General features: G+C 37.3%; 1 protein-coding gene across 2 annotated transcripts in view; it reads right to left on the bottom strand.

The window, feature by feature from the left end:
* The window catches only part of LOC145675652 (atrial natriuretic peptide-converting enzyme), a 415,955-nt gene that overhangs the window by 161,626 nt on the left and 239,664 nt on the right, over positions 1–14,665 (bottom strand). For both annotated transcript variants that reach the window (XM_081746219.1, XM_081746218.1), the window contains exon 4: positions 5,109–5,322. In XM_081746219.1, coding sequence (XP_081602345.1) covers positions 5,109–5,322 — 214 coding nt within the window. The remainder of the gene's footprint in view (positions 1–5,108; positions 5,323–14,665) is intronic.

Genomic DNA, 14,665 nt, shown 5'->3' with positions numbered 1-14,665 from the left:
ATTTCTACGTTTTATTTGTAGGTCGGACTAGAATTTCATATACACGGTGTTTCAAAAGAACACAGACAACGTTTGGTAGGTGATTTGTGACACCATGATAAGACAAAAAGTATAGACGAACATGTGTGCACAAATGATTCCTTTTGGAGTTATTGGTTGCCGAAAATAAAAAAAAAAAAGAACTTTAAAGGACCATAGCTCCAAAACTATGAAACCTACCGTAGTCGGGAAAAGACTTCACTTAGGACTTAATATCCTAAGTCCTATCCAAAAATCAGTTTCAGAATCCTAAGGTACTCACGCAACAATTTTTATAGAGGGAGTTTGGCTACAGGCATATAATTTGAAGTACTCACCAACTACCTCTATAAAAATTGTTCCGAAAGTACCGCAGAATTCTGAAACATGGACTTTTGGATAGGGCACATACTAATTCCTCAGTGAAGTCTTGACCCGACTACGGTAGGTCCTGTAGTTTTGGAGCTATGGACCTTTAAAGTTCATTTTTTTCATGTTTTCAGCAGCATATAACTCCGAAAAGAATTATTTCTGCACCCAAGTTGGTCTATACTTTTTGTCTTATCTTGGTGTCAGGAATCACCTCCCAAACGTTGTCGTGTTGTTTTGAAACACCCTGAATTATTTTTCTAGTAAAACGTAAGTCGGACAACGATTTGCGTTCTGTCGTTTTCGGTGTAAGCTACTGATAGTGTAATTTCGAAATAACACGACATTGCCTATAAGGAATATATTAAATTTTTAGATGATGTGGTCTTCCCTCTGTTGCAGCGTTATTGATAATGAAGACATCTAAAAGGTTTTAAAAACAAAAAAAAAATACTGTGTAGCATAACAAAAAAAAAAAAGAAAAGAAAACAATAAGATAACTGCTTGAAATTTGTTCTAAGAAATTTAAAAAATCTTTAAAGCTTGTTAAAATGCAGTTTTTAATTTACACTGTGATTCCTTCCCCCCACCCCTGAGCTCCCTCGTGACTAAGCGATTAGCGTACGCGCCTTTGACGTGGGAGACTTGGGTTCGATCCCCGGTGGGAGCTCATGTGGTTCGGGTTCCACGTTAATCAGTAGGTCCACGTCTCATATAGCCTCGCTGCTGAAATGGACGCTAAACTAAAATCAGCTCAACTCCTTCCCCCACCCCAAATTTATGAAAGAAACTTATCATGATGCATTTCATTCCATGTTCAAGAATCGATAACTTTAAACTTCTTACAAAATAAACATTAATTATACTAAATATTTCAAGACAATTGAAAATATTAGTGTATCTTTACTGCAAAAAGTTGGAGGTGTTCAGGCTCCCCGACATAGAACCGCCACTGGTTATGTATATGATTTGTTCATTTTGCAAATAACTTACAAGTTTCCATCTCGTCTCTTGGGAGCAATGTTGTAGGAATTAGAAGAAATATATATGCACAGTGTTCACCGGTGTAAATATACAGAAAAAGGGTATTGAAAATGGTCGAGTCACCTTTAAATTTGTACCACAAAAATTAAGAGTATAATTTACTAGTAAATTGAACAAAATTGTGAAGAGACTGTAATATATTTTTACAAAATCGATATACTGAAATAGTACCAGTATATCGATTTGCAAAGGAAGTATATACTTTCATTTCTTGAACTGCTGTGTCATCTATACATCCCAGAGGCTAAGTAAAATAAGCATAAGTTCAGACAGAAAAAAAAAGTTTCATCCGCTATGTACACAAGAATGAAAGTGTTTCCAAGCTAGCACATAGATGGCAATATAGGCTTCCAGGTCAGTAAGTGTTGTTAAAAAAAATAAACCTTAGCGACTGTAGGAACAAGAGAGAACAAACGTAAAGAAACCGACAAGTTAAATCAAATTTCACTTGAACCTTCAGGCATATCTTGCTTGAATAATTCTTATTCTTTTTCTATTCCGAAAGACAATTTGTTGATCAAATAGATTAACACCCAATTTCACCTGCACAGAATGAGTAAGTGTATAGTACAATGTAAATATAGTCATTCATACACACGTAAGAGAAAGTTGGTGTGTTCAGCATAAACATATGTTGTCATGTAATGAAATTTTTAATATGTATATCCTATGCATATATAGTAATTGGCGATATTTTTACCCTCTTCGATCAGCATTTTTTACAGCTACCCATTATTTTTACTTTGGTGCAGATAAGTATATGAAGGCCCCACTTTTTTTCTTGAAAATGTATTAACAAGCCTAAATTAAAATACTGCTAATTTTACAGTAATTATGTGATATCTTCAAATAGATAAAATATAATCGAAATGTGGAACAAGATCGCCCTAGACAATATTATTTTGCATGCGTTACCGTTACCACGAGTCACCTAGTAGCTTTTCGTTTACAGGCATTTAGAAACGCGAAAATACATGCCAATTTTCTAAATGGCTGGAAATCGAAAGCAGGTGAGTCATGATAACAGTATCACATGTCTAGGGAGCTCTTGTTCCATATTTCGATTATCTTTTTATCTATTTGAAGATATCACATAATTACTGTAAAATTAGCGATATTTTAATTTTGCCTTGATGGGGCCTCTTAATTCACAAATGAGGGATGATTTTAGGTAACTTATATACGTAAGCGAGAAACATGCAATTTATGTATCAACATAGATACAAAATTAAACGATTTGTTTCATTACCACATAACCAAATATAGTTAGTTAATTTGCAGCTTTACGTCCCTTTCAGCACTGACGCTATGCGGGACATAGGCCTAGAGCTTAATGTGAGATTCAAATCACATAAGCTCCCAATGGGAATCAAACCCGGTTTTCCCACACCAAAGGCGTATACTCTAATCATATAACCTAAAGAGTTCACATGCAATTGTACTTACGTAAACAATCAATTGAATGTATGCTTTACTAATGTAACAAACCGTGTGGACTTTGTGGTGGACAAACACTGTGCTCGTGCGTTTTCTCGGGGTTCTCTCGTTTCCTCCCACTTTATTTATTCCACCATTTCATTCATTTGTCATCATCATCGTCTCCTTTAGACTAACCGGCATAACCGTGGAACGTAAAACTCAAAGATTTCATTTCATTTTTAATGTATCAAACTTAACTGTACCAGTTCCGAGTGACCACCTACCGTGTCTATCCTTACGGATACACCTGCACAGATCCGCCAGTTTTGCCCTGCCCTTAACCGGGAGAGATGCAATTCTAGCCTGTAGTGACCGCATAGCACACACGTTGGTGCATGCTTTTTACATAAGTAACCGTTTTTATGAAATATCAGTTGACAGGCCTTCTATGATAAATCCATACGTTTGCGGCAAGAAAAAAAATATATTAGGATATTATTTATACCAGGAAAAGTGTTGGAAAAGTATTTTATTAAGTACTCTCAATCTGCAGGGCAGTGCTTTTCTTTTCTCTTTTTTTTTTTTTCTTTTTTTTAACTGGCGACAGATTTCACTAAACGCCTAGGAGGTCACGACGACACATTTGTTATATTAACAGAAGTTATCTTACTGTTCCAATCACCAGCGGAAACCCTCCACGATTGGATACAAGCAGCTATGTTCAGAGTCACCAACAACATGATCACATGGATAACTTCAGTTCTAACACTAACAACAGAACCAGCCAAGCAGCAGCGACTAAACAAAGCAATACAGGAGGCTACAACCAAAATCTTCCAGCAGTTTATAAACCCTATCCTAACAACAGATGGACAGCTATACGTTCCTTCCCTACAACGATTCCCAGGAGCCAAAGCAGAATTTAAAAAAAATCTTCAGACAGATGACGACTCAAGCAACCGACCAAGGATCAAGAAGATGGCCAGATTAGCATGTGCATGTTTAAAAAATAACAGAATCCCCTACTAACAAAACACTCCCCAATTACTGACATTCTTAACACATTAATTCAATACAGATAAACTATTTAAACACAGTAACAGATATTTTACATGGATTTTTGCCACCCCTTCACAGTGTGGTTTTGCCATGTAAATTGCCTATGCATGCAGCATGACCGATTTAGGGTTTTTTTTTTTTTCGTGGTTTCCAGGTTTTTTTGTCCCTCTCTCAAAACATAATAAACCTTCTCTCGCGCTTTCCTATCTTCTTCTTTACCCTTCTTTCTTTCTATCTACACAACTATAGATTCGCGTGTAAATGTCTCCGTATAAGCTAGAAGCCACGACATATTCTACATCCCCACCCGACAGATGCTATAGTTTACTAACTGCATGTGAGGAGGGGCATGTAGACAGATGGTTGATGCCTTACTCTCTGTCAGGACTCGGGCTTTCCTGAGGGGCGTCCTTATTTATAATTTTTCTGTTTCTGTTTCAAATTTTCTGAATTGAGCAGTTGCTGCCGTTTCAGACGTTCACTGATACAGTCAATGTGTTTCTTTCAGAAACAATGTTCCGGGGGGCGGCACACTTAGTATTCCGGGGCGGCACCGCTGATACTATTCTATTTATTATTATATTATAGACAAATTATTTTGGTCTCTTCCAGGGGGGCACACTCTGGGAGAGCAGTGCCCCCCCAAAAAAAACGGGTTTGGAAGAAACTGGTCAATGTAAAAATTGATTTTAATTTGTCGTGGCTACGTTGTAAAAAAAAAAAGAGAGAGAGAGAGAGAGAGAGAGAGAGATGAGTCACATAAAGACTATACTTACACTAGGCCCTATGGGTGGCATAAAATTTGGCTTTAAATTCTAACATTTCGCGCCTAATGGGATTATTACAAACGCTGGTTCAGGATACGCATGAAGCTTTACAGCAGTGGCGGATCTAGCAGGTAAAAACGGGTGGCATACCAGAGTCCAGACTATGGTAGCTATATCATGAGTTTACTATAAACTTCCAAAATGTATAAATAATATCTTGAAATTTTTTATTACTTAAAAAAATGGGGAGAGGCCTAGCCCCCCCCCCCCGACCCCGGGCTAGATCCGTTACTACTTTACAGTAACAAAGCTATCACAGCTAAGTTAATTGTCCTACTACCTATTACTACTTAACCCTTGTTGACTTGAAATATAGTAAATTCTATTTTATTTATTATTATTGCATCTGGTAGGACTTTTTTCAATACTTACCCATCAAAGGCTAAGACTTCTGTACCGAGAAACGCTGTTCTGAACACACTTCTACGGAAGACTAAGTTGATTCTCTCTCTGTACTCCCGGGCTCTCCTCCTGAATATTTCTGTCGCTGGATCCGCTAATTCCGGAGTGAAGGAATCCCCCGACTGCACTCGAAACATCGCTCGGAAGATTTTCTCCATAGGAGTCTCCAAGATAAAGAAGTTGTCTGAAAATAATAATAATAATAATAATAATAATAATAATAATAATAATAATAATAATAATAATAATAATAATAATAATAATAATAATCTGAAAACATCAAAGCACTCTTAGCAAAAGTTTTATCTACACATTCGTGGACTTCTAGAGAACCTGCGTTCGATTAATCGTGAATCATTATTACAAATAGTGAAAGAAAAAAGGCCTCAAGACTTTTGCAACCGTAAAATAAATACGTGGAACTACTTTTTAAATAACATTATTATTTAGTTACAATAACTGTGTGTTGAAACTATTTTGTTTATTAGAAACTAAATTCAAGTATTATTTAAAAAGTAGCTCACAGGAAACCAAAACAATATGATACGTAATCAAATGAAGTTGAGTTCGTTACTCTAGTCGCTGCCTTAACTTAGATTTTGGGGAAATTGTTATTGTGGCAACACTGTAATTTCTATGGATGTCAACACTGAAATTTCTTCAGGTTCATATTTTTTGTTGAAGAATAACATTAACTATGATTGTGGTATGTTGCATTTCATTATCTCCTTTCACTTATGAATAAACAAGCAAAAGGAAAATGGTAAATTTTGTATTATTTTTAGTAGGACAGGCTCTTAATATGAAATATCTTATCTCAGAAATAGTAAGTATTAGGGGCATATCTTTAATCATCATTTTCAGTCTTAATTAATCCCATTTCATTTGAAACAGTAGGTCCCGCTTCACGTAGCCAACATGCTTAAGAGTCTTCATCCCAGCGAAATTAAAATACCGCTAATTTTACAGTAATTATGTGATATCTTCAAATAGATAAAAGATAATGAAATATGGAACAAGAGCGCCCTAGACAATATTATTTTGCGTGAGGTACCGTTATCACAAGTCACCTAGTGGCTTTCCGTTTTCAGCTGTTTAGAAACGCGAAAATAAATGCCGATTTTCAAAATGGCTCGCAATCGAAAGCAGATAAGTGAGTCGTGATAACGGTTTCTCATGTAAAATAATATTGTCTAGGGCGCTCTTGTTCCACATTTCGATTATCTTTTATCTATTTGAAGATATCACATAATTACTGTAAAATTAGCGGTATTTTAATTTCGCCGGGATGAAGACTCTTAATATGAAATATCTTGTCTCAGAAATAGTAAGTATTAGGGGCATATCTTTAATCATCATTGGGAGTCTTGATTAATCCCATTTCATTTTAAACCGTAGATCCCGTTTCACGTAGCCAACGTGCTTAAGAAGGAAAATTATTCTAGCAGCCCATGCACTAGTCCCAAAAGTGGGAGACGATAAGCTAGTCAACTTAGCGTGGCCCATGAGACGAGAAGTGCATTTTCCAAGTCGAGACAAGACGAGATATGTATTGAGTGTCGTCGGCAACACTAGTTCACCCAAGTATTTCGTTAGCGTTACATGATACAAAGTAAAAAAAAAAATCATAAAGTGATAGTGTGAACACAACGAAGAAAATTTATCAAAGTTTAAAGGTACGCAAGTCATTACATAAATATTCTTCAATAATAATAAATACGTTTTGAATGCTGTTATATCACACCCTTCATGGGCCTCTTGTGACGCCACAGGATTCTGAGTACCCTCTAGATGAAATTAAAAGTAGAAAATAAGGACACAAAATTTTGTACATAAATTGAAAAAAAAAAAACGGGATGGGAAAAATTTCCGAGACGAGACAACTGCTTCCCGATAATTGAGACGAGGCGAGAATGTGACAAAATTATCGTCTCATATCGTAGGCGATTAAGAATGCTAATTAGATTAATTAAGATATGTTTAAATGAATCCCAAAGTAAAGTCCGGGTAGGAAAATTTTTGTCCACGAGCTTTCACGTCGAAAATGGTCTGAAACAAGGAGATGCGTTGTCGCCATAATTATTTAACTTTGTGCTGGAATACGCTATAAGGAAAATCAAAGATAGCAACCAGGGCCTAGAGTTGAACGGTATTAACCGGGTTATGCCATATGCTGATGATGTAAATTTAATAGGTGATGATAGGAGAACAATAGAAAGAAATGCAGAGATCTTGTTAAACGCTTGCAGGGACATGGGTTTAGAAGTAAAGGCAAAGAAAGCTAAATACATGGAAATTGCGTCGGGACCGTAATACGGCAAATTATGGATGCGTTAAAATATTAAATAATACTTTTGATAAAGTGGATACTTTCAAATATCTAGGATCAGTATTAACAGAGGAAAATCATATTCACGAAGAAATTAAATGTCGACTAAAACCAGGGAATTCGTGTTACTATTCGTTTCAAAATCTGTTGTCGTCGCGAATTCTGTCGAGTTATCTGAAGCTTAAAATATATAAAACGATAATCATGCCTGTTGTTCTGTATAGTTGCGAAACATGGTCGCTTACTCTGAGGGAAGAACATAGACTGAAAGTATTTGAGAACAAGATCCTTAGACGAATATTCGGACCCAAGAGGAACGGGAATGGGGAATGGCGGAAACTTCATAACGAGGAACTACATAATTTATACGGTTTACCAAACATTGTTAGGGTTATCAAGTCTAGGAGGCTTAGGTGTGCGGGTCATGTAGCTAGAATGGAAGAAAGTAGAAAGGCTTTCAAAGTTTTGACTGGAAGACCAATCGGGAAACGACCATTAGGAAGACCTAGGCGCAGATGGGAGGACAATATTAAGATGGATCTCGCAGAGATTGGAATACAAAGTAGAAATTGGATCCAATTCTAAGGATAGAAGTCAGTGGAGAGCTTTTGTGAACGCTGCATTGGACCTCCGGGTTCCATAGGCCATAGAGTTAGTTAGTTATCGTAGGCAATACTTTCAAGTACTGACGTTGGTCCTACATTATAATGGGCCGCTTTGCCAAGCATTATTGCCCTGTAACTAGTGGCGAATCTATCCCGGGGCCAAGGAGCCCTAGGTCCCCGAAGTTCCTTGAGTGACAAAAGTAATTTAAGCTATTATTTATATATTTTTGAAAGTTAATAGTAAATTCATGATATACCTATCATAGTCTTGGTTTTGGCTTCCCCCCAGGTTTTACTTTCTAGATTCGCCAGTGCATGTAACCCTATGAAAGAAATTTTAGAAATTGCAATTGGGAGTGGGTACAAGGTCGAAATTGTTGGGTAAATAATGGCAAATTGTTGGTTGACCAACATAGCCCTACACTTCAATCTGCTTTGGACTAACGTATAGCTCACGTAAAGCAAATGAAACTCCAACTAATAAATAATAATAATAATAATAATAATAATAATAATAATAATAATAATAATAATAATAATAATAATAATAATAATAAAGTAATATCCATGTGTTTCTTCGTTTTAATAGCTTTTATTATGCTTTTTCTTTCTTTGCGCCATCTGCACTACTTCTCCTGACAGCTCCTCATTAATTGTAAAATCTGTATCACTTTCTCTGAAATATCCTCTTCGTCATGATGATGGTGATGATGATGATGATTCTTGTCGATGACCCAGATCATGAAAAGGTAACTTCTTTTACTTTTAAACAAAAGTTGTTGCTGGTCCCAACCAACGGAGCAGCATTCCTTGAGGGAGGAGTTATAGAAAGAGAGACGACCAGCCCCATTTGACTGCAGTTAACCTCTCGTTCGAAAGGAAAAAAAAGATGGTGTATAACCAGCAAACTCCTTTCACAAAATTTCGCAGGCAACATTAAAAAGCATTATTAATCGCGTTTTTTTTTTTATTTTTTTTTTTTTTTTTACAAGTTCTCCTTTCACCACTAGGAGAATCGCTTCGTGCGTTTCGCATAGAAAACCCATTTTATATACCTTATCTGTCCGTGAAGAGTTTTCTATAGTTAGATGGTTATGTACCGTGGAAATGAATAGAATAGGGAAGACTAATGGATAATGTTTCACACGTAATCTCAAGTGACATTGCGTGTCTTTCTCGAAGAAAGTAACGAGATAGGTACAGCTTTGTGCATAAAAAGTTCATTTCGACATACCATTGAATTCAGGCAAACTTCTGGAATCAACTTTGATTCATACCTGATCATTACCAGTATGTGAAAATGAGAAATATACTCCTTACATTGATTTTTTTTAAATGGCAGTCTAGTTTAGAATGGATTCAATTTGATTTCAGTTTAGTGTCCCTTTCAGCAGCGAGGCTATATGAGATGTGGACCTACAGTATAACGTGAGATCCTAACCACATGAACTCCCGCCAGAAATCGAAGGTGGGTCTCCCACGCCAAAGGCGCGTACGCTAACTGTTTAGCCGCAAGGGAGCTCTAGTTTAGTTTGGAATCAATAATACAATACTGGTAAAAGAGTCTGAAGGAAGTTGTCCATGACTTAAGTATAAAGGCACTGTCCCGAACATCGCTTCGCAGAACTGAGGATAACACTGAATTCGAATCCAGGACCTCTGATTGCGAAGCACGATCGAGCCTAAGGCTCACTGATTATTTCAAGGGTGGCACGGGAAGTAAACATTTCGCCGAAACTTCGAAAATCCCCCTCCCTCCTTTCCCAGCGCTATATCTCAGATCGTGCTCCATGTGAATTATCACTATTTTTGCAGTAGCGTGTACACTGTTTTAAAAAAAGTGTAGGTCACATTTACTGATCGATTACCGTCAATTTTGGCTGCCAAACGATTACTATAAAATTTACTGTATTATTGTAACATTTATGGTCATAGACCATAAAAAGGCCGTATTTGTGCCTTATTACCATACCGTTAACACTTAATACCGTGAATTTCAGGGTAACCGGTTGGCAGCCAGAATTTGCGGTAATTTTGGTCAGTAAATGTGACCGTAATTGTTTACAATGACGTTAAAATCTCTTATTTATTTATTTATTTATTTATTGATATTAACACGAAAGAGAGCATACGTCTTTCATTGTCGAGGAAAGAAAACAAGAGAGAGGAAAAAGGGATTAGGATTTAGGATTAGGAATTAGATCTCTGGGCTTTCGATACCTATGGCCATGTTAGCCCATCACTAGGATTAGGATTAGGAATTAGATTTCTGGGCTTTCGACATCTATTGCTATGTTAGCCCGTCACTAGAATTAGGATTAGGAATTAGATTTCTGGGCTTTCGACATCTATGGCCATGTTAGCCCGTCACTAGGATTTAGGATTAGGAATTAGATCTCTGGGCTTTCGATACCTATGGCCATGTTAGCCCATCACTAGGATTAGGATTAGGAATTAGATTTCTGGGCTTTCGACATCTATTGCTATGTTAGCCCGTCACTAGAATTAGGATTAGGAATTAGATTTCTGGGCTTTCGACATCTATGGCCATGTTAGCCCGTCACTAGGATTTAGGATTAGGAATTAGATCTCTGGGCTTTCGATACCTATGGCTATGTTAGCCCATCACTAGGATTAGGATTAGGAATTAGATTTCTGGGCTTTCGACATCTATTGCTATGTTAGCCCGTCACTAGAATTAGGATTAGGAATTAGATTTCTGGGCTTTCGACATCTATGGCCATGTTAGCCCGTCACTAGGATTTAGGATTAGGAATTAGATCTCTGGGCTTTCGATACCTATGGCCATGTTGGCTTTCGACATCTATTGCTATGTTAGCCCGTCACTAGAATTAGGATTAGGAATTAGATTTCTGGGCTTTCGACATCTATGGCCATGTTAGCCCGTCACTAGGATTAGGATTAGGAATTAGATTTCTGGGCTTTCGACATCTATGGCCATGTTAGCCCGTCACTAGGATTAGGATTAGGAATTAGATTTCTAGGCTTTCAGCATCTATGGCCATGTTAGCCCGTCACTAGGATTAGGATTAGGAATTAGATCTCTGTGCTTTCGATACCTATGGTCATGTAAGCCGGTCACGTATAAAGGATGACGTCCCTCGACGATTACACTATTCGGGGAAAAGGAAGGAAGGAAGCGGTCTGGGACCTATATGTTAGGAACCACCCCAGTATTTGCCTAGTGTCAATGAGAAAAACCCAGGAAAGCCTCACTCAAGATGATAGGCCTGAAAAAAAGCTTTTTACACTTTTTCGACCGAGAGCCCCCAACTGAAATCTGACCCGAGACCGCTCACACCAAAAGTCGAGCAACTACTGGATATATATCAATACTCAGAGAATCAATACTCATATAAACACACATTATTCTCTGAGTATTGATTCAACAAAGTTTTAATTATGATTGAGGAACTATAGCCATCATAGTACTAAAGGGCAGCCTTCTGGACCTCTTGTGGGAAAATGCAAGAAGTATGAAATACACGAGAAATACAATTCTCAACCGAGACGCAATGCTACTCACAATTGAAATTAATTTTCCATCGATTTTTCACTATGTCTATCAATACCATGCGCAACTAAGTACCCTATTTCTGGGTAATAACATTATACTTTCGCAAAGTGAAGTACGACAAGACGATCCTTTAGGAAAAATCAGTGAAAGAGTAGTTTTAACGTTAGTGAGAAAGGAGGAACATCGTGGAAGACGCCTACTGAACTGGCCGGCCTGCAACTGCACATACCCCGGACAACGTACAGAAAGCGAAAGAGCTATTGGCCCAGGGTCGACGTGTTACAGTGTGAATAATAGTGAAGGAAATGGGAATTGGTCGTAAGAGGAGTTGGGTAAACGCAATCGTTGCTCGTGCCTCACACTTTGACGCCGGAACAAATGCAACTTCGACTTGACGCCTGTGGGAACCTCATTGACATGGCGGATTAATACATTAATTCCCTGAGAACTATTATCACGGGCGATGAGACCTGGTGCCTCAGGTACGACTCCAAAGACAAGCATCAAAATATAGAGTGGTAGGGTCTAGGGTTGCCAAAAAGCAAGAAGGTGCGAAGTGAGAGACCCCGCGTCAGGACAATGCTTGTGTGTTCCTTGACTCTGAGGGTCTCATTCATAATGAATTACTCCTTGAAAGCACCACGTTAAATGCCGCTACGTACGAGGAAATATTCAAATGTCTGCTTCAATGGATCAAGCCAGTACGCCGCCAGCGATTGGACCTTGCTCCACAAAAATTTCTGTCCACACACTTTCTTGCTGGTGCAGCAATTCCTGGCCAACAGGGAAGCCGTATCACTCAATCACTCACACTACTCCCCAGACTTGTCCGCTCGAACTTTTGCTTGTTCCCCAAATTGAATTCGGCCCTGAAGGGTCAGAGGTTTTAGGACATTTCGGACACCAAACGTATGTTACGATCCAGGTGAAGGTTATCTTTAAAGACGAGTATGCAGGAGTTTCCAGGATCTGTAGAGCCGTTTCCAGAAGTGCATACCATCAAGGATCGGGGGTGGGGGTACTTAGAAAGACAGTAACTTCTCTTTCAGTTGAGGCAACAATCCATTCGAACACATTCACCGATTGAATATTGTCGCTCCCTACAAAATACATTGAAAAGATAGAGCCTAAGTGCTGCCATCTATTGAGTATTGTGTTTCTTTAAATTTATCTTAAGCAGTTCACATAAAACCCTATCTACCAGAAGGGGGCGCGGTGGCTCAGTGGTAGAGCGTTCACCTTCGGTGCTTGGGGTTTCTGATTCGATCCCAGTTCGCATCGTGTGGAATTTGTGGTGGATAAACACCGTGCTCGTGGGTTTTCTCGGGGTTCTCCCGTTTCCTCCCACTCTCTTCATTCCATCATTTCTCATCATCACCGTCTCCTTTAGCCTAACCGTGGGACTTAAAAACTTAAAGATTTCATTTTTCCTACCTACCAGAACTAAACTCTGGGCTAGTCTAAACACTTGAATTTGGTAAGTTCCATAAAACAATCAGTAAGCTTGAATTATGATATCATCATAATTGTGTCATGGACGTTTTATTATTATTATTATTATTATTATTATTATTATTATTATTATTATTATTATTATTATTATTATTATTATTATTATTATTATGATTATGATTATTATTATTATTATTATTATTAAAGTGAACACTACTGGTTAGTCACACATTTACGAATTTCATTACACTGAATACGACGTCAGCTAATGATTTCATTGAAAATATAAATATTTTAAAAAAACACACACACACAAACTTAAAGGGAAAACAATATTGCATAATTCCTTCCTGTTTACAGTATGTTTTCTTATTTATCTGCCATGAAAAGTATTCGTGGCATTCTATAGCCACTGAATTGTCGTTTCTCTCTCTCACTCTGTCATTCAGTCTCGACACCACGAAAAAAAAAGTTATATTCTGTACTATACTTGCATGTAAAAATATTCATCCTCTTAACTCAGGTAAATTGGATGAGAATGCAAAACAATTTACATTATGAACACGAACCTTTCACTTTTCAAAAGTCTATTATATGTATATACATTTCTAAGAGAACCAGAGTTTCTCCTCTCCACCTCTCCCCAAAAAAAGATTTTCACAAAAAAAGAGAGAAAAATACAAACGGAGAAAAATGTAAAAGAGAGAAAAAGAACCAAGCATCTTCACAAGGTAATTCGTGGTTGATTACCTCTTAAAAAAAAGAAAAAGAAAAGAAAACAAAAGAAATGGAAAAAAATAAAGGAAAAGAAACGCGAAATGGCAGTTGAATAAATTACTGTTACATTTCGTAAGGAACAAATCACGCGAGAAATGGTTTGCTTGCTTGTGAAACCTACTAAAAAGCCAGTCTACAAGAGCAGTCAATGGACTGCACGAAAAACAACTTAATGGTTACGATTCTGTGCGTTTTATGTTTGGTGAACTGTACTGTAACTCTCTTGATACACAGTACAGAACTGGCATGTTGGAATGTTTTGTTTTGTGGTAAAATTATTTTTTTGATCCATTCAAATTAGGCCTACATGATAACCTGTGGTCCCGCGAAGTGTTTTAAACTTTTAAATGCTGTAACGACACAAAGTCGTGAATAAAAACAGTTGAAAATGCTCCAATAGCATTACCAGAACGAATTGAAAAAAGAATTATTTTTTCTTACTAACTTCTACAGGCTTTATATCAATTATTCTATGTACTTTATTATTATACACGTTAAACAATTCTTGTAATATATCTACCCGTTTATAATTTCCTTGGGTACAAAATTTTTTCCACGGGTTTTGTTTCGTGTTCTCTTAAAATATTCTACGATATTTTGTTTTAAGAAGACATATGCTCAAAATTGAAAAATTCGCAAAATATCATCTCTCTATGTGTTAAGGTTCCCGAAATATGGCTCCTTAAATCTCCCGAAATCGGAACATTTTTGGCCAATATTTCGGGAACGGTAAAAGTGACGCAAGAAATTCCATCACTTTCTCAGATAACTTTTGGCAATCTATCAAATGGAGGGCTCAAAATTGAAAAAAAAAAAAATCGCAAAT

This window comes from Thermobia domestica, chromosome 18 (assembly GCF_964235325.1).
Source record: "Thermobia domestica chromosome 18, izTheDome1.hap1.1, whole genome shotgun sequence".
Classification (NCBI taxonomy): domain Eukaryota; kingdom Metazoa; phylum Arthropoda; class Insecta; order Zygentoma; family Lepismatidae; genus Thermobia; species Thermobia domestica.
Note: the sequence above shows the minus strand (reverse complement) of the source record. Positions and strands in the feature narration are given on the sequence as shown.